Genomic DNA, 24143 nt, shown 5'->3' on the forward strand with positions numbered 1-24143 from the left:
ATGTCTTCTATCAGCACTGTTTTAAATGACACTGTCATCATTCATCCTCCAGGATTTTATATCATTGCATTTCAAACGTTTCCCTACATAAGTGTCTACATTATCTTCCTTACCTTTGTCTATGTGGTTACACTAATGTTCAATATTTTATTGATCTCTATAGTTGCTCGAGATTACTGCTTACATACTCCAAAGTTTATGGCTGTTGTCAACCTTGCAATAGTTGATTTAATCTTAAGCACGTGCACTATTCCCAGCATGATTAAGGTATTCCTCTTTAAGAATAACTTTGTTCCATTCAACCTCTGTCTGGTACAAATGTATTTCTACTATGCTGTTTTATCTTTGGAGTCATATGCACTCGCTATACTCGCCTATGACCGGTTCATTGCGATATGTTTGCCCTTGCGTCAGAACTTATTCAACACACTGCCGATCATGTTTTGCATTGTAGGTGCGTCCTGGGTTTATAATATGGGCGTACACGCTTATTACACGGCGATCATGACTCGACTGTCATTTTGCAATTCTGTCAGAGTGATCAGCTATTTCTGTGACTATGCGCCTGTGTTCAGACTCGCCTGCAATGATTACACATTGCATTGGTCAATAGCTTCAACTTCTAGTATGGTGAATCTTTTGGTCCCTTTTTCTATTATTATTCTGTCTTACCTCAGCATATTGGTCACTGTGTTCAGAATGAAATCAGTAAGCAATAGGATGAAAGCTCTTGCCACTTGCATTGAGCACCTAGTCCTTGTTGCTGTATTTTACATTCCTATATTCAGCATATTCCTAGTGGGGCTTTATTTCCGATCCATAGACCCCGACCAGCGTGTCTTGAGCCTGTCACTTGCCACTTGCATCCCACCCTGCATCAATCCGATTGTATATTCTTTGAAGACCAGAGAGATTAAAACCAGGGCTCTGGCACTGGTTCAGAGAATTAAAACAAGCCCTTGACAAGTTTAAAAAAACCTATGATTAGCAAACTTTGCCCCCAGAGAAAAAAAGGGCACACTCCTTCATGTGAAAACACAGTTTGACTTCTGTTTATGTCTTGTTTATGACTTGGACGAGAGATAAAGTGTGTATACAGAAATTAAATGTATTGCTTTTACTACACTACCACTCTGTTGGAAGAATATTTTTGCTTTATGACATTTCAAAAATGTATTAAAAAATAAATAATAAAACTGGATCATGCCCTCTATAGAAACAGGATGAATGGATACTAACTGCTTAAACAGAAATATTTTGTACTGCTGTTTAGTGTATGTGTTCTTGAGAAAATATGGGCAGGTGGATGATTTGAATGCATAATTAAAAAATTTTAATGGCTGTTAACATTAAAAAACCTTGTGAATCAACAAAGAAAATCCCGTAAAATCAATGTGGACTTCCTTAACAACATACTGTTTGCCAGAAAGTAGACACATTATCAATAGTGTTTACTCTACAGCTGTTAATGATTCAAGTGAGCACCATGCTAAGTCCGAATAAATCATTTACAATCACAATATTCACATCTGAAATAGCGTGTATAATTTATACCTGGCTTCAGCGTTGTAAAGTCACAACAGGACATCTGTAGGCTTACAAAGCTAAGACGGGATGTACAGTAACCACTGGTAAATTCAAATCAGTTTAGAGTCTAAATGGAAGTTGGTGTTTGTAAGTCCTTTAAGAAGCCAACAGCTCCCAGAACAAAGCAGGACTATTATTTGAGAGCTTAAACATTTTACTTATTGAAACCAAAGGTAGTCAGACGACGGTTGGTGGAGTGCCAAGGAAACATTTCTCTTGGGGCCCTTTGAAAGCAGGTGTAATTTCCCCTCATTTTTAATTGTCTTTTTTCCTTATAGGTGCAACTGAGATTAATTAGTCTGAAGTGTGTACAGTAATTGGTTTGTTAAAGTTAAGATAATTGACCAAAATTCTCCTGTGTTGGCAACACAAATTGGGCTCATTAGAACTACTTTCCTTTGGCTTTTTAATTTTAAATGAATCCTCCGGGAACATTGCGAAGAGTCATTAAACGTATTTGTTTACTCTTTTTGTAGAAACACGAAGGAGAAAAGTTAAAGCAGAATATTATCTACTAGACTCTAATTTATACAGCACTGGGGATAAACAACTTAGAGGTACAACATAAGTAACCAACACAAATCACCTCCTGTGTGATTTGAGTCATAATATTTTCAAATAAATGGTCAAAGCATTGAAAAAACAAACTGTCTCTCTTTATTTTCTTTGACACATTTGCTGCATGCGTGAGGTAATTGGTTCTAATATTATCTGAGATAATAGGCCTACTCCAAACATTATAACCTACTCAAATCATTTTCATTAGCGAATACACAATATTTTCTAACACGCTTTAAGAATTATTATTACTTTAAAAAGGTTCTTGAACCACATGTACATTATATAAATACGCATTGTAGAACAACACAAGCTGTCGATAAGCCAGAGGCATGAAATGGTGACATGGCCTGTCATCTAGAGGCTTCAATGTGTTTGATTGGGACTTCTCTACTTGGTCCATGAAGCATCTGCATTTCTTTAAATCTTTACTATGACTAATATTGTCATCTGCACGTTAATGGATTCATGGATTTAAGAAGGGCTTCTTTGTATTTAACTTTCTGAAGCGGAACAGGTGTCGACGGAACTGTTTCACGGTTACACCTACGTGCACTGCTCAAATGTGTCCTCCGCGGAGCACTTCCGGCGCCGCCTGTGAGGTTGTTTTACGAGAAGCAGGTTATGGAAAACGTCGTTTCAGTGACAGACCGATTTTCCCAGAGAATAAACGGGTGAGAGCGATGGAGGGGGTTGTGTGTGAACTTTTACGTGTACGCCGACCTCGTAGTTGACAACGTTAGCTAGGCTAAAACTAACCCATGTGACATTACTTTTCAACTGGTCGAGGTGGAGCTCATTTTATCATACCATGTTTTGTGTGCAAAGTCTAAAATCTTAAAATGAACCGGTTAACTATATAGACGTCAAATGTTGCAATAATTACACGAAGCAAAACAAACACCGTCTCAACGTGGAAGTGCCTTACGAGACGGGATACATTTACAGTCTACACCTTAAACAACAATAAAGACTAATACAAGGCGATGATCACGATGGAAATGTAACACACAGACTGAACATATTCATCAGTGTCTTATTAAGTGTGTGTTCTCACTGAACGTAATAAACCACAAAACTAAGGCCCGCGGGCCGGATACGGCCAGCCTCCACATTTGCCCCGGCCCCCTGAACAATATCAGAGGGGCATGATGATTTTTTTTTTTCAGTCTGGCCACGCAAATCCTAGACTAGCCCCTGTGAAATAGAACGGAATAATGGAGAAAAGGTTGATTCAGAATGCAGGGTATTTAACCTGCAGTGGTCAAACAATTATTTGTTCAATGCTCTCATCGGTCAAGAGGCGGTGCCCGTTATTATTTATTTCCTTTTTTTCTGTAAAGATCCCAGAGAAGATTATTTGGTTATTATTTATTTCATTAAGTGATATTATTTATTTTCCTGACTTTTTTTCTGTGAAGATCCCGGATTGTTATTATTTGGTTATATGTGGCTTCCTGGAAAACAATAAATGTTTACATTTAGGCACCCACTGCAATCGTCACACTTTTTCTGACCCCGGCCCCCTCCAGAGAAGGGAAAAGTGATCTGGCCCTCACAGGAAAAAGTTTGGGGACCCCTGCACTACAGATTTAGAGTTGTCACACTGTGTGCAGGCCCCCAACAGCTGGGAAAGTTGTGTGGTTGTTTCTGAAACGCTATCTTCCCCTGTTTAACATGATAACAACATTGTGTGTTGTCCTAAACAGACACAGTGAGTTGGCGCTGCTCATCGAAACAGGATGGCCTCCCCTTCCCCCCATGACCGCAGACGTAAAGACGAGGATGAGGATGACCCTGTTGAACAGATGATATCACGCACCGGCTGTGCAGAGCTGCACTACGCTGTGCAGGAGTGCATGGCTGAAAACCAGGACTGGCGTTTGTGCCAGAGCCACGTCAAGACTTTCAAAGACTGCATGATGAACTTCCAAATCGCACGAAAACAACAGTTGATGAAGCAGCAGCAGCCAACCGCCAGCAAGTCTGCACCCAGCTGAACTTACCAGACCCTCTGAAAAGACTGTACGTGACTTAATTGTTATTTAGAAAATAAGTATGATGAGTGGCAATAAAAATTCTGACCTGGACTATTGAGTGTGTTTGTAGTGAAAAGACAATTTGTGGTTGATCAACCAACTGAAACTTAGCACAGACCGTTTGTATCATTTTCTATATTTGCTGATAAGTGAGTACAGAAATGATAAAGACACATTAGAGGTCATTTAAGAACATGTCTCACATAACAATAATCTTGGCCTTCTCACATCCTTGTGAGCTGCATGGCACAATTATACTATTTTACTGTCCTCTGATTTATGCAGATGTTTGATGCCATGAAGTTTTTGTAGAATTATTAGTGCACTGCAGTGCTGCAGCAACATCTTATCCATGCTCAAAAAAATCATGTCAGCAGCTGGTATATTTTGTTTTATTCAGATAACCTTCAATGTATCCATATTTTAAAATGAGCATTGCACGATGCTCAACTTCTTAATTATTCGAAACAATCGTTTTGTTTTGACGGATCAATTATTGCATCAATAGAGTTTTGTTAAATGATGTCCCTTGAGCAACAGCTGAAAGCTTCATCTCAAGAGATCAATGAGGAAAGTATATTTGTCACCGTACACAGTTCAGACACATGGACATCGGTTTGTTGCTCTTGGACTGAGCATCAAATCAAGCTGCTGCTGAACAATCATTGAGAGAACATCAGGTACGACCCATATGCTAATTGTTTTTCAGCACATGTCGATATATGTGAACTTACTGGAATACGTGTTGCATTCTGTTATGTTTTAATGTGCTTAGTGAAGGAAAACTATCCATGTGGTGTGTTGTCACTGTAGGAGTTTATGTGTAATAACTATTGATTTCACTGTTCTGTAGACTGTGGAGCTTTTAAGCAGAGTCCTTCCTCCAGGTGAAGGACATGTCTTTTCTCAGGACTGCTTTAAACGACTCTCTCATCATTCATCCTCCAGGCTTCTACATAATCGGATTTGAGACATTACCCTTCGTCAGTGTCTACTTCATCTTTCTATCGATAGTTTACGTGGTTACAGTGGTGTTCAACAGTTTGGTGATCTATGTCATTTCTTTTAACCACTGCTTACATACTCCGAAATTTCTGGCTGTGATCAACCTCGCAGTAATTGATATAGTCCTTAACACGAGTACTATTCCTAGCATGGTCAAGATATTCCTTGTTAAGGACAATTTCATTCCATTTAACTTGTGTTTGTTACAAATGTTCTTCTACTATTGTTTTGCAAGTCTGGAGTCATTTGCTCTTGCTATACTTGCCTACGACAGGTTGATTGCAATATGTTTTCCTCTGCGTCAGAACTCAGTTAACACTTTGCAGAGCATGTCTTGTGTTATTGGCTTCACTTGGTCTTTTTCTCTGGGAGTAACAGCATTTTCAACAGGTATATTGACGCAACTCTCCTTTTGTAAATCTGTCCGGGTGTTCAGCTATTTCTGTGACTATGCACCTGTGTTCAGACTTGCCTGTAACGATTACACAATGCAGTGGTCTGCAGCTTCTTTTCTTTCCATCATGATTCTCGGAGGACCCTTTGTTTTTATCATCCTGTCTTACGTCACTATCCTGGTGACAGTGTTCAGAATGAAATCTTTAGACAATCGAGTTAAAGCTTTAGCTACTTGCGCTGAGCATGTCATCCTTGTTGCTGTATTTTATGTTCCTCTCATCACTATTTTCACTCTTGGGTTTTTTCTGCGTCTGACTGACCCGGACCAGCGTGTGCTTAGCCTGTCTCTGGCCTCTTGCCTCCCACCCTGCATCAATCCAATAGTCTATTCATTGAAAACCAAAGAGATCAAGATCAGAGCCTTGGCCCTGGTGAGAAGAAATGTAATCGGCACGGACCAACGTAAGAGGAAACTTAGGCGAGATGTTAAATTGACTGTGTAGAATGAATTGGTTATTTTGGAACACTAGAGCACTGGCGTTGATCAGAAGAACAGAATCATTGGTCCACTCCTTTTCTTTGGTATTAGTTAGTTTCAATTTTTTTTTTAATGACCGAAAAAAACAAAAACATTCAAATGGCCATATCTGAAATTGATGTTAATCACTACTTCACAGATTATTTGTTGATTGTACTTCGAGATTTCATGCATTAAATGTTTTAAGCAGTATGTTCTCTTTTTTTTCACACTCAAGCGAAAGCAACAAATGTGTAACGGCTCCACTCAAGGAAACAAATAAAACAAGAGTTAGTTCTTATTCAGGGAGAAAAGTAATTTATTCTCTAGTTTGAAGGAAGCTACAAGTTGCAAAGCTAATAACTACTACTACTACTGTCATTCCCTTTTGGCGCTTTGCAAGACGGGGCATTTTCAATTCATTATCAACTTCAAAAAACAATATTAATGCAGACAATAATCTATTACTGATTAAATAGGATGGAATTAAACAGTGCAATTTTGGTTGTTCAAGACATTTTTATTTATATAGCCCATAACACAAATTTGCTGAGGCTTTTACAATCAGTACAGCATATAATACGCTCTGCCCTTTGACCCTAGATTCTTGATAACGTCCAGAAAAATGTTAACAGGGGGAAAAAAAGCAATATTTTATGTGAATTCAGATGGCTGGGTGAAGGTCATTAACCACTACTTAAATCATTGAGGTTGGGCTTACTGTGGCCTGTTCAACAATAAATTCATCCGCAGTGGACAAACACTGTGCAAGTTATTGTATTGCACTGATTATTCACTTTCATTAGGCAGAATTTAAAGAATAGTCCTCTGAGTTTCAATATATCTTCAACGATGCCACTGAGACATATATTTGTTCCAGGTGTAAACCTTTTCTGGTAGATACCATCTGAACACCAGATATGCTTAAATGCAAAATGTAAACACTGTGTGTGTGTGTGTGTACTTGTGGAAGGAGGTAGTGAATCCCAAACACATTGTTCTGGAGGGTTGGGGACACCGCTAGGTTGGGAACTACTACATTAAAGAATAGTATTATGATAATTGCCTGCCCTCCAGTGGAGGTATGTGTGCATTGCAATAACTCTCAGTGGTTAATGTACAACAGATGGCCTTCTGGTCGTTCACATTTATTTCAAGAGTACATGCTTACTTGTACATATCATCTGTTTGACTACTTAATTTCATCAGACTTCAAATGCAAAGTTAATGTCAGCGCGGCTCCAACAACGCAAAATAATATCCCTCTACTTTGCTGTGGATTTCATGTCACTCAGCAGCGAACAGTACAAGTTCAATAAACACCAATACTATGCTAGGATAACGCATCCATATGGAATCTCCCACTTAACACATGAAAGTTAAATCATGAGATACTGTTACTGTTTACTGCCTTAGTAAACATAACATTCTAGCATTCGCTCTGTTGTCGTTTCCTGTGAACTGTTGAGATCTCACTGATTTGAGATGAGAGAAAAACATGATTTCATTTGATTTGATGAAATGATTTCATGATTTCCAATGAAACAGATGAGCAACTTTAAAAGCATTGCTCCTGGGACTATTTTCATCCTTCTGAAAGTGCATACAACAAAAATAATCTTGTCTTCAGGATAAGCCATTTTAGCACCGTCTCAGACTAAGCACTTGTGTTAGCTTTTACGGTGGTTCCCCAAAGCATAGCTGTATGGCCACTGACAAAAAAATAGGGTTGTGATATAAACACATTCTGTGTCTCTTTTATAAACACAGTGGATTTCAACTGAAATCCAGTATTCCCATATACTCCAAGTACAAACCACTAGATGGTGCAAGACTACCATACAGCGGGTGAAATAAGTATTGACCACTGCCCCATTTTTCTCAGTAAATATATTTCCAAAGGAGCTGTTGACATGAAAATTTCACCAGATGGTGGTAACAGCCCAAGTATTAAACCAAAAGAAAGAACAAACTTTTTCCCTTTGTCATTTCCCATTATTACACATAACTTTATTTCTGAACTTTTTTGTACGTATTATTTGGGTTGTTACCAACATCTGGTGAATATTTCATGTCAATAGCTACATTGGAAATATATTTACTGAGAAAAATGGTGATGTGTTCAATACTTATTTCACCCGCTGTATGTGTCATATATGTTGGATTTTCAAGTTTTGATCGCCCCGCCTCATCATAATTTATCATCTTTTAATCTTTTTTAAAAAATGATGTATATTTCGATGCATGGATTTTTTCAAACCTTTATTTCAGGATTTCCTATATAAAACACTCCATCATTTGAGCAACACAGCCCCAGTCCTCAAAGTACATAAGAATGTATGTTAGAACAATTTATTCAAATTGCAATCACAAAGTAATTAACGAGCGGTATTTCAAAGATGAAAACATAAATAATACATTGTAACTAAACAATGGCCAAAATTGACAAAAAACGTTTTTAATGTATTAAAGAAGACACAATAAAATACAAACTAAAAACATAAATTCAAAACAGGGGTAGATCATGAATTTTACTCAAGTTTGTCTTAATATGGGCTGACTGCGTAACGGTCTGAAAGTAATCCTGTCAAAAGTGGGGGATCTGCTTGAAAATAGCAAGACGTTCAGTAATGAATTCATACTAAATATATTGGCGGATTAACTTCTCCTCGTTGATTACTCGACCAATCACAGTTACGGATCAAACTCAAGATAAGACTCCAAACTAAACCTCATGTTTATGTAAACTCATGTAAATCTCTCAGTGCCCAACCAAAATCATGTGCAAACTCTCACAATTTATAACAGAATAAACATGATGCTTTGAATGGGAGATCGCTTTGAATGGGAGATCGCTGTATAGTACTGCTACTGAAGTAATATGAAATACAAACTAATGTGGTTTGGTCACATTGCAATAAACCGTAAATGTTACATTACCTTTCATAATAATACAAATAAGAGTGGCTATGAGTGACAGGTAAATAGTGAAAAGTCAAAAATATTTGAACACTCCTACATGTTTCATTATAGCGGTAAGAAAGAGTTCACCATTTTGTCATGTTGTTAATCCTACTTCTTTTACAAATCTTCTTGATAGAGATCATCACTTCTTCTGTTTTGAAAGAGTATATAATAGGATTGAGCAGAGCTGGTATGATGTGTGTCAAAGATGAGTTTATAATTCTGGCATTAGGATGGATGTAGGAGGTCACCGATGCTACATTGGTGCCCATAATTGGTAGGAAGAAAATTGCCACAAGAATCAGATGAGAAGTACAAGTTCCGGACGCTTTGAGTCTTTCTTCTCTCGTTACAATCCTGCACAGTGCTACGGAAATGCAAACATATGTGAGTGCGATTATAATTAAAGGAATACAGAGGACTAGAACAAAAGCAACGTACGCCATTATGTGATTAAAAGAAATGTCATTACAGGCCAGAAGAAATACTGGTGCATGATCACAGTAAATGCCGTTTACCACCGAAGATCTACAAAAGGAGAGGCGATCAATAGACCTGACAATAAATAAGAGTAGAATAAAAAAGAAAGCCCACAAAAACAGCAGCATTGCAGTAATAACTGGTTTAGTCACAATACTGTGGTATCTTAAAGGAAAGCAGATGGCTATGAATCGGTCGTATGCCATTGTGACAAGTGTCCATGACTGAATACTTACAAAGAAAAGGACAAAGAACATTTGACTCAAACAAGCCTCATAGGCAATGTATCTCCTGTCAAACACCAGTGTGTCTAGAAGCTTTGGGATGAGAGCCGTGCTCCCACACAAATCTGTAAAAGCCAGGTTGAAGACAATCATGTATTTGGGAGTATGAAGAGTCCTGACAAGGTAAATGATTGACAGAAGGAAGCCATTTCCAAGAACAGTTATGATATAGGAGAAACAGAGGAAGACATAGTAATACTTTATGTGAGGGGCGTTGGAAAATCCACTGAGATAGAATCTGGCCGGGCGAACAAATGTGTCATTAAAATTGGAAACCGCTTTCTCCTCCGGAGTCATTGCGAATATTGTTTTTCCTGGATATACAGAGAGAAAACAAGGATATTAAAAGTGCACAATGACGGATTAAAACAAACTGAAAACCAAACTCACCTCACACAGCATCGAGTGTGCAAGTCACCAGAGTGAGTTGAGCTGTGAGAGACCGGTCATTTATATCCCACTTTGAAACACAGGTGGCTGTATCACGTGTTCAGTCAAGGAGAGATTGTACTCAGTTTGGTCACTTATTGGGTTGATGCAGTTGACTCAGTTATAACAAGTCGCCAGCATAACTAATTGACATGATAAAAGAATAAGTTTGTTTGTTTGCACAATCTATAATTAGTATAGGAAAAATAATAATCTAGAAAAGTGCATTCAGTAGAGTGCAGATATCCACCAGGTGTGTCTCATTTAAGTCCAGCTGTACGCTCACGTTAGAGTTGGGGCTGAAAAGGACGAGTCTTCACAGAATTCGGATGGGCTTATTTGCTTGGAACGCTGCATTGACGACAACTCAGAAACGAGTACGATTCCGTATTTTAAGGGACGAGTGGCTTAAATTCAGTCTCACAGATCAGGAAGCATGTTTTAATACAGTCAGTTACAGATACAAAATTAAATTCAGGGAAGGACACTCATTGTGATGCAAATTAACGAACAAACATTTGTTTTTTTGCAGATAAATAATTTCAAGGTAGACTGATTTTTAGGGTCCTCGCTACGACTAGTCGTAGAGGAACCTATTGTATTTCAAGGAATTATTATTAGGGTCCTCGCTACGACTTTATCATATTCAAAAAGTTGTTAAATTTGCCATGGATATCTGGACTGTTAAAAATTTGATAATTTTTGGGTCTCACGTTTGGGTATAAAGAAATGTCTCTATAGCGCCCTCTAAAAATTTAAAAAAGACCACACTTAGCCAGTTTCCGCTCTCGATGTCTGATCAACTTGAAAGTTGGCACACAGGTCAGCTTATTGTTTCTGATGAGATATGGTAGAGATAAGGGGTGTGCCCTAATCTGTCAGATTTTTAACTTCCAAATTACTTGGCCTGCCCTCACCAAAATTATAGCCCTGAATACACCCTAATTTATTCATAATTTTTGAAGAATAGGGGGCGCTGGAATTAATGGTTAAAATCTGGCTTTTTTGCCTGTTTATTTTCAAAATTTCTTACAGTTGTAAAAGACCGAACTCCTCCCAGGGATTAAACCCGATTCTTTTCAAAAAGTGTTCTTGAGACCTTAGCCTATTGATTGTTTCCTTCTAAACCGAATCTGAAAATAACCAAATGTAGTCTGGTGATAGATTTTGAATGAAATTGGCTCATATATGGTATTTTGAGCGCCTTTTATTTTGGACTGGTACAACAGAATGTCCTGGTTATCACCAAGTCACACCATGGTGATATGTACTCTGTTCCTGAAGTGGAATTACTGTGTAATTATTTTTAGTTATATTCTATTTATAACCTGAAATTGACCAAGAGTAGTCTTTTTGACGGAAACCATATAGCTCATGAATGGTATTTTGAGAGACTTTAATTTTGGAATGGTAGATCAGAATGTCCTGGTTATATGTTGACAGAAAAGGCCTACGGTCATGATAATGTTAAATATAATGTTTGCAAAGCGGCATTCCTGGCGTTGCTTCACACCGTTAGCGACCACTGACTTGCGAACGCTTCGTCCGACGGCCGCAAGAATCCTCGGCCGCATTTGTAACCATGGGGCCCGTGCCCCAATGTGCAAGGAGTAGCAAGGACCTGTCCAACGCTGCTCGCAACTTTAATTCTAGTTGTTACTGCAAAACCTCTTGTGTCATCTGTGTGTGACTTGCCTTAAGCTGATCTAGTCGGAAGTCAGCCCACTTCAAAAGGTAAAATTGACAATAGTACACATAAAGAAGGGATAACACTCTAACGACATGTTGATTTAAATGGGAAATGTTTATTCTAATCAATGTTTCTTCTATAAATATAACAGAAGGCTATGAAAACCGTTATAGTATAGTCATTAATAGACTTCCAACATTAAAGAAACCCTCTCTCTGGATAAACATGTCAAACTTGCATCACTCATCTTTGAATATTTCTCAATTTAGGAATCCTAAGAATCTGCCATTTCTGTAGGTGCTTCAAAACAAATTCTTTAAAAAAATATGCTATGTCCATGAATGGTTGGAGAGGTTTAATGTAAAGGAAGGTTGGTTGAAACAGTGTTTCAGAAATGAGAAATATGAAAAATTATCTTAATGTACAGAATCACAATCCTCAACACAAACCCCAAAATATAAACAAGGGTTGTCATTTTATGCTAACTTTCTTCACTTTCATCTGGGATTAAATTCTGACTTTTAAAATTTTTTTCACAGATGCTTTGATTTCTTGTGTCTGTAGAACATAAATGATTGGGTTCAGCATGGGAGGAAAAACAGAGGTCAGAGAAAGGTTTATGATCCTGTCATTTGGATGTATATGTGAACCTGCAGTAAATGTGATCAATATTGGGATGAAATAGATTGCCACTAGTGAGAGATGAGCTGTGCAGGTTCTAAAGGCCTTGTATCTTTCCTGAGCTGTGGCCACTTTAGACAAAGCATAACCAGTACATAAATAACTTAACATGATGAATATAAGTGGAAACCAAAGAACTAGAACTATTATGAATACTGCAAGGACATTGCTGGGTGTGTAGTCATTGCAGGCCAGCCTGTATATCTGGCCATGGTCACAGAAATAACTGTTAATAACCACAGACCTGCAGAAGGAAAGTCTGGTGAGAAGACCAACTAAAATGAGAGTAGCAGTTATAGCAAACACCCAGAAAAAGGCAATCAAAGACAGCATGAACCTGTGGGTCACCTTCACTTGATAGTGCAGAGGGTGCATGATGGCAATTAATCTGTCATAGGAGAGTGCAACCAGATTAAGAACCTGCATGCCAAGGAAAAGATAGCTGAAAAAAACAAACGTCAAGCAGTCGTTGTAGGAGATGTAGGGATGGTTAAACAGAAAGATGTCAAGAAGCTTCGGCACCAGAGCAGAGCTACCCAACAAGTCCACAAATGCTAAATTAAAAACTGCAATATATTTAGGAGTTCTCAGATTATGATCCAAGTATATTACTGCCATCACAACTGTATTTCCAAGCACAGAAACAATATAAACAAAACAGAGGAAGACATAGTAATACATGATATCAGGTATGCCAATAAATCCCTGTATTATAAAGTATGCAGGACGCACAAACGAAATGTTTTTCCCGAGAGCAGAGTTGAATGAATTCATTGTAAAAGCTGTCAAGCCTTTTCTGTCCTCAATGCAGCAGTTGATGTAGTCCTCTTGGGTGTGTTGGTTCTATCTCATCATGGTCCTACTTGTGATGATGAAGCCCTGTTGAGCTTTAAATGTTTGAAAATAAGTGGCTTATAAATCCTCCTGACTTCATGTCTAATAAGGTAAATGTCTGATCCCACGTGTCCATCTGACATTTGGGATCAGACCAACTTCTTTCCAGTCTTAACAACGTACCGCACTACATTTACACAAACATTTAACCTGCTTCTCAGCTGACCTGCTCTGATTACCAACAACATATAAACATAAAGGTATTCATTTAAAAGGCTCATGTTGTCTCCCTTTGGCATTACCACTCTCAGCCTGAAGTGTTACTGATGCTCCGGCAGAGGTCTTTTTACTATACAACAGTAGGCTAGCAAGCTAGAAATGTTGATTAAACACCTATAGTCACCTTGAATATGGTAGTATTTATAAACTTGGACGGGCGAGCCCGGACTTCAAGGCATATGAAGGAAGGGCGTATGATTGGCGCGTTGCGCTGTTCAAAATCAGCGCTCTTTGCTTCCGCCTTCCGGTGTAACTGAGATTCTCTCACACTGTATAGTGAGATGTTCTCACATTGTATAGTGAGATGCTCTCATGTTGTATAGTGAGATGCTCTCACGCACACTAGTGAGATGGCATGAGTATCTCAATAGTGTGTGTGAGAGTGTCTCAATAGTGTGTGAGAGTGTCTCAGTAGTGTTGTGTGTGTGTGTGTGTGTGTGTGTGTGTCTCAGTAGTGTGTGAGTGTTGAGTGTCTCAGTAGTGTGTGTGAGAGTGTCTCAGTAGTTAAGTCCTAAACGGCCCCTCATACATTACGTATTGCTAGACTTTAGTGGTGCCTTTGATGTGATTAACCATGACATTTTGATTTCAAAACTCATTAATTATGGTTTTACTTCATCAGCAATCAGGTGGTTTAAGAGCTATTTGTCTGAGAGGTCGCAAAGAGTTTATTTTAATGGTGCATTATCTTGTAGCAAGTCCCTCGATTGTAGTTGTCTCGGACCATTGTTATTTTCGATTTTCACGAATGATATGCCATATATATACTCAGTAAGGCTACATTGACTATGTTTGCTGATGATTCCACTATTTATTATGCTGCCCCCACATGTTCAGGAGCTTAATCAGGTTCTGTCTTGTGAGATGAGCAAATTGTATAACTGGATCAAAACAAATAAACTTGTTCTAAATATTTCAAAGAGTATAATATTTGGTTTGAAGCATAGACTATCTGATAATCCTAAAATGAATATACAAGTAAATGGTCAAAATGTACAACAAGAAAAAAAGGTGAAGCTTCTTGGACCTTTGCTGGATCCCACATTGTTATGGTCAGATCACATCAACAAAGAGGTATCTAAAATGGGTAGAGCTGTTGGAGCAATTCGTAAATGTGCACAATTTCTAAATGTACGTTTGTTCATTGGTGTTGTTTGCACATTGGCTTTGTGTCATTTGGATTATTGTTCTGTTGTATGGTCTGCAGCAAGCAGGCATTTGAAAAAATGACAAGTGGCTCAAAATAAGGCTGCACGACTGGTTCTTGGTTGTTCTTTGCAAACTAGCGTTGCAGAGATGCATGACCGCTTGGCTGGTGGTCAAGCATAGACTATCTGCTAATATGTCAGTATATGTTCATAAAATCATTAACACTCGGATTCCTAAAGTTCTGCATGACAATATAATTTACTATTCAGATATGCATTCACATTATACAAGAGGGACTAATAGTCATCTGATTTATTTACCACTACCTAAATCAGACTCTATGAAGAGGACCGTATTTTATAGGTCTATTGTCCTTTGGAACAACCTTCCAGTTGGGGTTCGTGAAATCAAGGTAAAATCTGGTTTAAAAAAAAGATTAAGGCTGTATTTGTTTTCAACATTATAAAATTGTCTGGAATGGTTGAGCAAGGTTGCATCATGTGTTCTGGTGTTTCACATTATTTTTATCACTTTTATTAGTACTTTCAGAATTGTTATTGTTTCTTGTCTTTTGTGTATGAGTATATGATATATTTTTCTTTTTTTTCTTTTCATTTTTGTTATCTTTGTGTGCTTTTTCTCTTTCTTTTGGACCCCAGGAAGACTAGCGGTCGCTTCGTTTTTGCCCCGTTCAACAACAACATAGGTGTCTGCGCCATAGACCACAACAACAATCCGTGATGCTATTAGTTGCCCTGATTGCTGCCCAATCGCGCTAGGAAACAAATTAATTATTGTTATGAATATAAAACGTCACTAAAGACCTATCATTTTCACAATCATTTTTAATGTTAAAAATATTTGTCGGGGACCCCCCAAAATCTAAAAATAAATTCTTATGGGGGGTCCCTAATGACTTATAGGGGGTCCAGGACCCCCCCAGACCCACCTCATTTTGAACCCTGGTCTGCTCACAGCTCTTTTGTAAAGCAGCCAGAGCCTCTGTCGCAATCTTGAGCAGTTTGTGTTCTGCTTCCAACTGGTTTTTGGCCTCTTCAGTTTGGAGTTCAGGAGATTGTCTTGTCCAGGTCCACACCCCTAAATGCATTGAAGCAACTGCCATGTGATACATATATATACATAAATATTAGCTATAGTATAATATATAAAATACATGTATGTGTGTATATATATACTAAGAAGGATTATTTTGACTAAATGTGACTAAAACTTACATGCATTTTTGTCTAAAAGACTAAGACTAAATCAAAAATAGCTGCCAAAATGAACACTGATGGGCAAAAGAAAGATTTCTCAAAATGTTGAACTATTTTTTCGACCTGCTCTGATTAGCAAAAAAATGTAAAGTGTAGATCCTTCCGATGAATGATTATATTCAAGCTCTGTATGCACGCTACAAGACACCGTACTCAAGGAAGTGCACATGCTTAGTTGGGTTCGGGGGTCCAGTGTGCACACCTCCTCCCAAGTGGAATTGTGTAGCCGGTAAAACACGACTGAATGCAAGTTCAATCATTTCTAGAAGTTTGTGAGATAAATACCCACCTTAGATGTACAGTAAGGACTTCTCGCTTTTTTCACCATGAAGATAAAGTTTATTATCTGAAAGTCGCATATATTGTGGTGGAAGATTTTGCACAGACAATCGTGAAGTAAGAAACAAAGGCTCTGAGTCAAAAATGTCTTTCTATACAATATACAGAAAATAAGCCAAAAAAAGTCATCACTTATCTTGACAACAATGTGAATCTATGCTGTGATAAGAGGGTGTGAATCAAACATTGAGTTGTTCAATCTGACTCATTTACTCTGGCATTTTAGTGGATCATTAATAGCTAATTCTAGTTTTTACTTAAAAACCTTCACTCCTGTTTCATCCATGTGCGACTTGCCTTACAATTATATTATTTTAATGTACAAAATCTCGACACAAAGCCCAAATTATAAACAAAAGTGATTATTTTAGGATAACTTTCCTCACCTTCACTTTGGATTGAATTCTGACTTTTAATATTTTTTTCACTGATACTTTGATTTCTTGTGTCTGTAGAACATAAATGATTGGGTTCAGCATGGGAGGAAAAAAAGAGGTCAGAGAAAGGTTTATGATCCTGACATTTGGATGTATTCCTGAACTCTGAGTACTAAATGTGATTAATATTGGGATGAAATAGATTGCCACTAGTGAAATATGAGCTGTGCAGGTTCTAAAGGACTTGTATCTTTCCTGAGCTGTGGCCACTTTAGACAAAGCATAACCAATACATACATAACTTAACACGATGAAAGCCAGTGGAAATATAAAAAACAGAACTATTAAAAACAAACCAAGGACAAAGCTGGGTGTGTAGTCATTGCAGGCCATCCTGAACATCAGGCCGTGGTCACAGAAATAACTGTTAATAACCACAAACCTGCAGAAGGAAAGTCTGGTAAGAAGACCAACTGTAATGAGAATAGCAATTACAGCAAACACCCAGAAAGAGGCAATCAAAGACAGCATGAACCTGTGGGTCACCTTCACTTGATAGTGCAGAGGGTCCATGATGGCAATTAATCTGTCATAGGAGAGTGCAACCAGATTAAGAACCTGCATGAAAAGGAAGGTGTAGCAGAAAAAAAGAAACGTCAAGCAGTCGTTGTAGGAGATGTAGGGATGGTTAAACAGAAAGATGTCAAGAAGCTTCGGCACCAGCGCAGAGCTACCCAACAAGTCCACAAATGCTAAATTAAAAACTGCAATATATTTAGGAGTTCTCAGATTAGGATCCAAGTATATTACTGCCATCACAACTGTATTTCCAAGCACTGAAACAACATAAACAAAACACAGGAAGACATAGTAATACTTGATATTAGGAATGCCTGAGAAACCACTTATTATGAAATAAGCAGGACGCACAAAAGTGATGTTTTTCCCGAGAGCAGAGTTGAATGAATTCATTGTAAAAGCTGTCAAGCCTTGGCTGTCCTCAGTGCAGCAGTTGATGTAGTCCTCTTGGGTGTGTCGGTTCTAAGTCATCATGGTCCTGCTTGTGATGATGAAGCCCTGTTGAGCTTTAAATGTTTTGAAATCAGTGGCTTATAAATCCTCCTCTGACTTCATGTCAAATAACGTTGAAGTCTGTACCCACGTGTCCATCAGACACGCAGCATCAGACCAACTCCTTTCCAGTCTTTCCAACTTTTTCCACTCATGCAAACATTTACCTTGCTTCCCAGCTGACCTGCTCTAATTACAAAATATAAAGATAAAGGTAATTACTTGAAAATCTCATGTTGTCTCCCTTCCTGCATTACCACTCTCAGCCCTAATGTGTTACTGATGATCCAGCAAAGGCCTTTTTTACTATACAGCAGTCTGCTAGCAAGTTAGCTTGTTAGAGCCATGCTTTAATACTGTAGTAGTTCCAAATAAGCCAAAATAAAGTTGCTACTTATCCGGTTATAACAATGTGATGCTACACCGTGATAAGAGTGTGAGGATAAAACATTTGTTTGTTTATTATTAGTCATTTACTCTGTCTTTTCAGAGGTGGAGCATTGATATTTCACTGCTTATTCTGTGAAATATCAATGCTCCATCTCTTCAAAACTTGCTTCAAAACCTTCACTCGGGTGTCATCCTCAAAAACCTGACTAGGGCTGCAACAACAAACCGATGAAATCAATAAAAATTGATTATCAAAAGTGTTTGCAATGAATTTCATTGTTGTGTCGCGCGATTATTACGTTACTCAATGAGTTGCGGAGATGCGTGCAGAGCAAAAAATTAAAAATAGGCAAGCCGGCGTAGAGGAAAGCGCAGCCAGCAGCGCTGGCAGTTGTTGTGAGTCACATGACGCAGGTAAAGAGGTAAGTCGTCCATGGTGTGTGAGCATTTCACATTGATTAAACTAAAAAAGTGTGTCAATGGCAAAATATGCAAAGCCAACGTAAAATGGCAGGATTGATTGGTTGACAATTGCTTTTAGTCATTATTAGACGTCCTACCTTGCCGACAACATCTCTCTGGCTAAATATGTCAAATTGGAATATAGAAACTTCAAAACAGAAGCAGGTCAGATATCAGTGTGCCCGCCTTAAACCCACATGTCAAAAAGATAAGTTCCTGCTAACAAACATTTTACCATGTATGTATTTTCAGAATAGGCTCAAAAAAGGAGACGTGTTTTTACAAACTAGTGTGTATCCATGAAGTCAGAATGCAAAGTCATCATTTTGGTTTTTCATACTTTCATTTCTGATTGTTTTGATTCTCGCAGTCCTCCAGAGTGAGAAGTTTACAACTGAAGTGTGCTGTACTCCCTTGCTGAAAGCTGCAACATCGCAGACTAATGAGGCTGTTAATGAGTTGTTGGTCGACACTGCTCTTGCAGGTATAGCCTTGTCAACTTGTCAAACTGTTGTATTACTTTGCAATCTAATCTGAATCATGAGATGACGACTCTGCATTAAGCTTTCACCAATGGTTTAAGAAGAGGTCAAAATGTTATTATTCTACTCCCAATGTCACAACACAACTTACTTTATTCCATAAACTGATTTTCATTTTTTAACTTTGAGTAAAACATGGAATTGAGCACCCAAAAATAGATTCTGATAATAAAGTGCATCACAACACTGGTTTGGGACTTCCTGTAAAACCCTGTAAAAATTCAGTAACTTTTATATTAAACAAACACATTACATCACCATGTTAATGAGCCAGCTCTAAAATGTTGAATCTTGCTTCATATGTATTGCATGGGCAATAGGAAGGATTTCTCAAAATGTTGAACTATTTTTCTCACCTGCTCTGATTACCAACAAAATGTAAAGTGTAGATCATTCTGGTGAATGACGGAACAACTAAGCTAACGTCTCAACTAAAAGACAATATGGCAGATGGATTTTGCAGACCAGACCCCCTCATTTTTGACTAGAACATCGTTGAAAATTGGCGGAATTTTGAACAAGAATATGATATATTCATAGCAGCGGCGCACTCAGTCAAGACTGCTATGACAAAGGCAAGAGGAGGGGAGGCCATCGCAGAGGAGCGTTCATTTGTTAATGCAGGAGCGGTGAGAGCGCCTGGTGAAGATGTAGCTTTCATCGTTCTGGCTGAATCCCTTCATTTTCCCCATCTAATGTTTTTTTTCCTTATTGTAAGCATTTCGCGACAGGGGATGTTGCATGTTTACAAACCGTAAAGCCATCTGAGGCAAATGTGTTATTTTGGGCTGTAGAAAATAAAATCAATTGAATATTCATGGCAAAAAAATGACACCGCCTCCCTGGCCAGCCTCCTCATCCCAGAATACAACATTGTATTGAGATTGGAGTGTCTTATAATAAATTCTGTAAATTTCCATCCGTTTGTGTTACTTTCAACGGGACGTACCACTTACATTTACGCACACATTTAAGTTGCTTCTCAGCTGACCTGATCTGATTACCAACAAAAATGTAAAGATAAAGTTTGAAATTGGAAATGCTCACGCCGTCTCCCTTCCCCTATTACCAGTCTCAGCCGGAAGTGTTACTGATGCTGCAGCAGAGACCATTTTACTACACAGCTGTCTGCTCTTAGCAGGTTAATTGTGCCATGCTTTGATACCATTATTGTTACAGAAAATAAGCCAAAGAATGCCGCCACTCATCTGGCTCTAACAATGTGATGCTACGCTGTGATATGAGGGTGGGAATCAAACATTTAGTTGTTTAATATGACTCTTTCACTCTGGCTTTTTAGAAGTGGATCAATAATATTCAGCAGGTAATTCTAGTTTTTACTTAAAAACCTTCACTCGTGTTTGATCTGTGTCCAATTTGCCTGAAGCTGTTCTAGTCAAAGGAAGTCGGGCCGCCTACAAAAGGTCACATTGGCAACAGCACACATGAAGAACAGATGAAACAGTCCTGATGTGTTTATTTAAACGGAAAATGATAATGATATTTCAATGTTTCTTCTATAAATATGTTACACTCTTAAGAATGAAGCAACGCTCACTCTTGGAATAACACATTTATTTCCTGTAGGAAATATGAAACACAGTTCAGATCAGGCGCTGTAGCATGTACACTTACACTCGTTCACCACGTACTGACTTCCTCGACGCTACTGGCACTAGGCTACTGATACCCAGTCAAGTGTAAAGCTTAGAGCGCCCTCTGTTGGCGAAGCTGAGGTAAGCCAGTCTAATGTTAAACATTCAAGCACATTAATTCAGAATCCCTTGTGGTATATTATACACAATACAGACAGTAGTTACCTCGTGTTTCTAGACCTTAGCTTCACTCAGTTCAAATTTTAGAGGAGGGGGGGCAAATCATCGACACAAATAGTTAACACACAGTGCCACAAATACATTTAACACAAACGTATACTATGAAAACTGCAAAAAAAAGTAACAATCCATTCATATTAGTATTAGCCCACAGCACGATATGCATGAAAACAACATTCAAAATCATAGCATTGATTATATACGGCTCTGTAGGCCTGTGGTCCGTATCTAACTAGTCTGTCTGACTAGTTATTTCCATAAGTATGAATTACATCATTTTACAGATTTGTGTTTGAGGTGGAAGAAAACTAAAGCTATGTGTTTTCGGAACATTAAAGATGGACACATAATTAAAGTGCAATTTCTCCCATTTATTGAAAAACAACAATGAAAATTGCATAGAGTGTGTATTATTTGGTGCAATTTTGTGTATTTTGACATCATGATCAAATAGGCCCACATGAGTGCAATTGTAGGTAACTGTAGTGTGTATATTTCTGCTGGACTATTCAGTGACTTATTTGCTGTCTTGCTTTGTCTTGTGTTGCACTTGCTTGATGTTTGACTCTTAGGAAAGTTGTTGTCAAACCAACGAACACAGCTACAAGGCTGCCACCTCTCACGGTTTCCCCGTGTGAATCACACGCTTTTGCATGTTTTCACTCGCACTTACGCCACACATCTATGTCTCACGCTAAAAAAACAACTGCCTGACACGCAGCGGAACAATGAGTGCGCTCTGATTGTTGCGTGCCTTTTTAATGAAGTACCGGTACTGAAAATATTCAAAATTGTACAGTTCTCAACGTAAGGGTACCGCGGTACCTTTCTAGTGCCAGTACACCGTGCAACATTAGTCCATACCTCCAGCAATGACAAAATAAAAAGACAAACAGCCTACAATTGGTTATAGTCATTATTGGAATACAAAGATTTATAAAAGAACTCTGGATTAATGTCAAAAAAATAATATTGTTAATATTTGAATATTTTGAAAGTCAGGTATTCAGCTTCAAAGAATATGTCATTTCTGCAGGTGCTTCACAACAAAGTACTTTAATGAAAGTTGGTACGTCCAAGAATTGTTGGAGAGGTTAAATGGGAATAATAGGATGGGAAGTTGTGATTATAAAATAAAAAGGGCGAAATATTATATTTTCACAAAGCCCAAAATATAAACAAATTAGCTCATTTGATGATAACTTTCTTTACTTTCACTTTGGATTCAATTTTGACTTTTAATATTTTTTTCACTGATGCTTTGATTTCTTGTGTCTGCAGAACATAAATGATTGGGTTTAGCATGGGAGGAAAAACGGACGTCAGAGAAAGGTTTATGATCCTGGCATTTGGAAAAATTTTCCATCTGGGTGTATGTGATTAATATTGGGATGAAATAGATTGCCACTAGTGAGAGATGAGCTGTGCAGGCTCTAAAGGCCTTGTATCTTTCCTGAGCTGTGGCCACTTTAGACAAAGCATAACCAATACATAAATAACTTAACACAATGAATACGAGTGGAAACCAGAGAACAAGAACTGTTATGAACACTGCAAGGACACGGCTGGGTGTGTAGTCATTGCAGGCCATTCTGAACATCTGGCCGTGGTCACAGAAATAACTGTTAATAACCACAGACCTGCAGAAGGAAAGTCTGGTAAGAAGACCAACTAACACGAGAGTAGCAATTACAGCAAACACCCAGAAAGAGGCAATCAAAGACAGCATGAACCTGTGGGTCACCTTCACTTGATAGTGCAGAGGGTGCATGATGGCAATTAATCTGTCATAGGAGAGTGCAACCAGATTAAGAACCTGCATGCCAAGGAAAAGATAGCTGAAAAAAGTCAAAGTCAGAACAAGTCATCACTTGTTCAAAGCCCAAAATATAAACAAAAGTGATTATTTTATGATAACTTTCCTCACCTTCACTTTGGATTGAATTCTGACTTTCAATATTTTTTTCACTGATACTTGGATTTCTTGTGTCTGCAGAACATAAATGATTGGGTTCAGCATGGGAGGAAAAAAAGAGGTCAGAGAAAGGTTTATGATCCTGACATTTGGATGAATTCTTGAACTCTCAATACTAAATGCGATTATTATTGGGATGAAATAGATTGCCACTAGTGAGAGATGAGCTGTGCAGGTTCTAAAGGCCTTGTATCTTTCTTGAGCTGTGGCCACTTTAGACAAAGAATAACCAATACATACATAACTTAACACGATGAAAGCCAGTGGAAATACAATAAACAGAGCTATTAAAAACACACCAAAGACAAAGCTGGGTGTGTAGTCATTGCAGGCCAGCCTGAACATCTTGCTATGGTCACAGAAATAACTGTTAATAACCACAGACCTGCAGAAGGAAAGTCTGGTAAGAAGACCAACTAAAATGAGTACAGTAATTACAACAAACACCCAGAAAGAGGCAATCAAAGAGAGCATGAACCCGTGGGTCACCTTCACATGATAGTGCAGAGGGTCCATGATGGCAATTAATCTGTCATAGGAGAGTGCAATCAGATTAAAAACCTGCATGAAAAGGAAGGTGTAGCAGAAAAAAAGAAGCGTCAAGCAGTCGTTGTAGGAGATGTAGGGATGGTTAAACAGAAAGATGTCAAGAAGCTTCGGCATCAGAGCAGAGCTACCCAACAAGTCCACAAATGCTAAATTAAAAACTGCAACGTATTTTGGAGTTCTCAGATTATGATCCAAGTAAATTACAACCATCACAACTGTATTTCCAAGCACTGAAACAACATAAACAAAACAGAGGAAGACATAGTAATACTTGATATTAGGTATGCCCGAGAAACCACTTATTATGAAATAAGCAGGACGCACAAAAGTGATGTTTTTCCCGAGAGCAGAGTTGAATGAATTCATTGTAAAAGCTGTCAAGCCTTTTCTGTCCTCAGTGCAGCAGTTGATGTAGTCCTCTTGGGTGTGTCGGT

General features: G+C 38.3%; 7 protein-coding genes and 1 pseudogene across 7 annotated transcripts; 3 read left to right on the forward strand and 5 right to left on the reverse strand.

Moving 5' to 3' along the window:
• Positions 1-963, forward strand: LOC119215787 (olfactory receptor 5B2-like). The gene has a single exon (XM_037468223.2). It carries the CDS (start codon positions 1-3, stop codon positions 961-963), a length of 963 nt encoding a protein of 320 aa, XP_037324120.2.
• Positions 964-2690: 1727 nt separating this feature from the next.
• Positions 2691-4235, forward strand: LOC119215967 (cytochrome c oxidase assembly factor 4 homolog, mitochondrial). The gene is made up of 2 exons (XM_037468548.2): positions 2691-2819; positions 3855-4235. The coding sequence occupies exon 2, from the start codon at positions 3888-3890 to the stop codon at positions 4143-4145; it is 258 nt and encodes an 85-aa protein (XP_037324445.2). The 5' UTR covers positions 2691-2819; positions 3855-3887; the 3' UTR covers positions 4146-4235.
• Positions 4236-4330: 95 nt separating this feature from the next.
• Positions 4331-6090, forward strand: or41a3 (odorant receptor, family 41, subfamily A, member 3). The gene has a single exon (XM_037467746.2). The coding sequence runs from the start codon at positions 5081-5083 to the stop codon at positions 6086-6088; it is 1008 nt and encodes a 335-aa protein (XP_037323643.2). The 5' UTR covers positions 4331-5080; the 3' UTR covers positions 6089-6090.
• Positions 6091-9149: 3059 nt separating this feature from the next.
• Positions 9150-10157, reverse strand: LOC119215443 (olfactory receptor 8G17-like). The gene has a single exon (XM_037467621.2). It carries the CDS (start codon positions 10125-10127, stop codon positions 9150-9152), a length of 978 nt encoding a protein of 325 aa, XP_037323518.1. The 5' UTR covers positions 10128-10157.
• A 2299-nt stretch (positions 10158-12456) lies between these two features.
• Positions 12457-13404, reverse strand: LOC119215619 (olfactory receptor 1E16-like). The gene has a single exon (XM_037467907.2). The coding sequence runs from the start codon at positions 13402-13404 to the stop codon at positions 12457-12459; it is 948 nt and encodes a 315-aa protein (XP_037323804.2).
• A 3466-nt stretch (positions 13405-16870) lies between these two features.
• LOC119215788 (olfactory receptor 52K1-like) lies at positions 16871-17857 on the reverse strand. The gene has a single exon (XM_062558242.1). The coding sequence runs from the start codon at positions 17855-17857 to the stop codon at positions 16871-16873; it is 987 nt and encodes a 328-aa protein (XP_062414226.1).
• Positions 17858-22373: 4516 nt separating this feature from the next.
• On the reverse strand, positions 22374-23028 carry LOC134106192 (olfactory receptor 1E16-like; annotated as a pseudogene).
• Positions 23029-23088: 60 nt separating this feature from the next.
• LOC134106193 (olfactory receptor 52K1-like) lies at positions 23089-24075 on the reverse strand. The gene has a single exon (XM_062558198.1). It carries the CDS (start codon positions 24073-24075, stop codon positions 23089-23091), a length of 987 nt encoding a protein of 328 aa, XP_062414182.1.
• Positions 24076-24143: the final 68 nt, after the last annotated feature.

Source organism: Pungitius pungitius, chromosome 16, assembly GCF_949316345.1.
Source record: "Pungitius pungitius chromosome 16, fPunPun2.1, whole genome shotgun sequence".
Taxonomy (NCBI): Eukaryota; Metazoa; Chordata; class Actinopteri; order Perciformes; family Gasterosteidae; genus Pungitius; species Pungitius pungitius.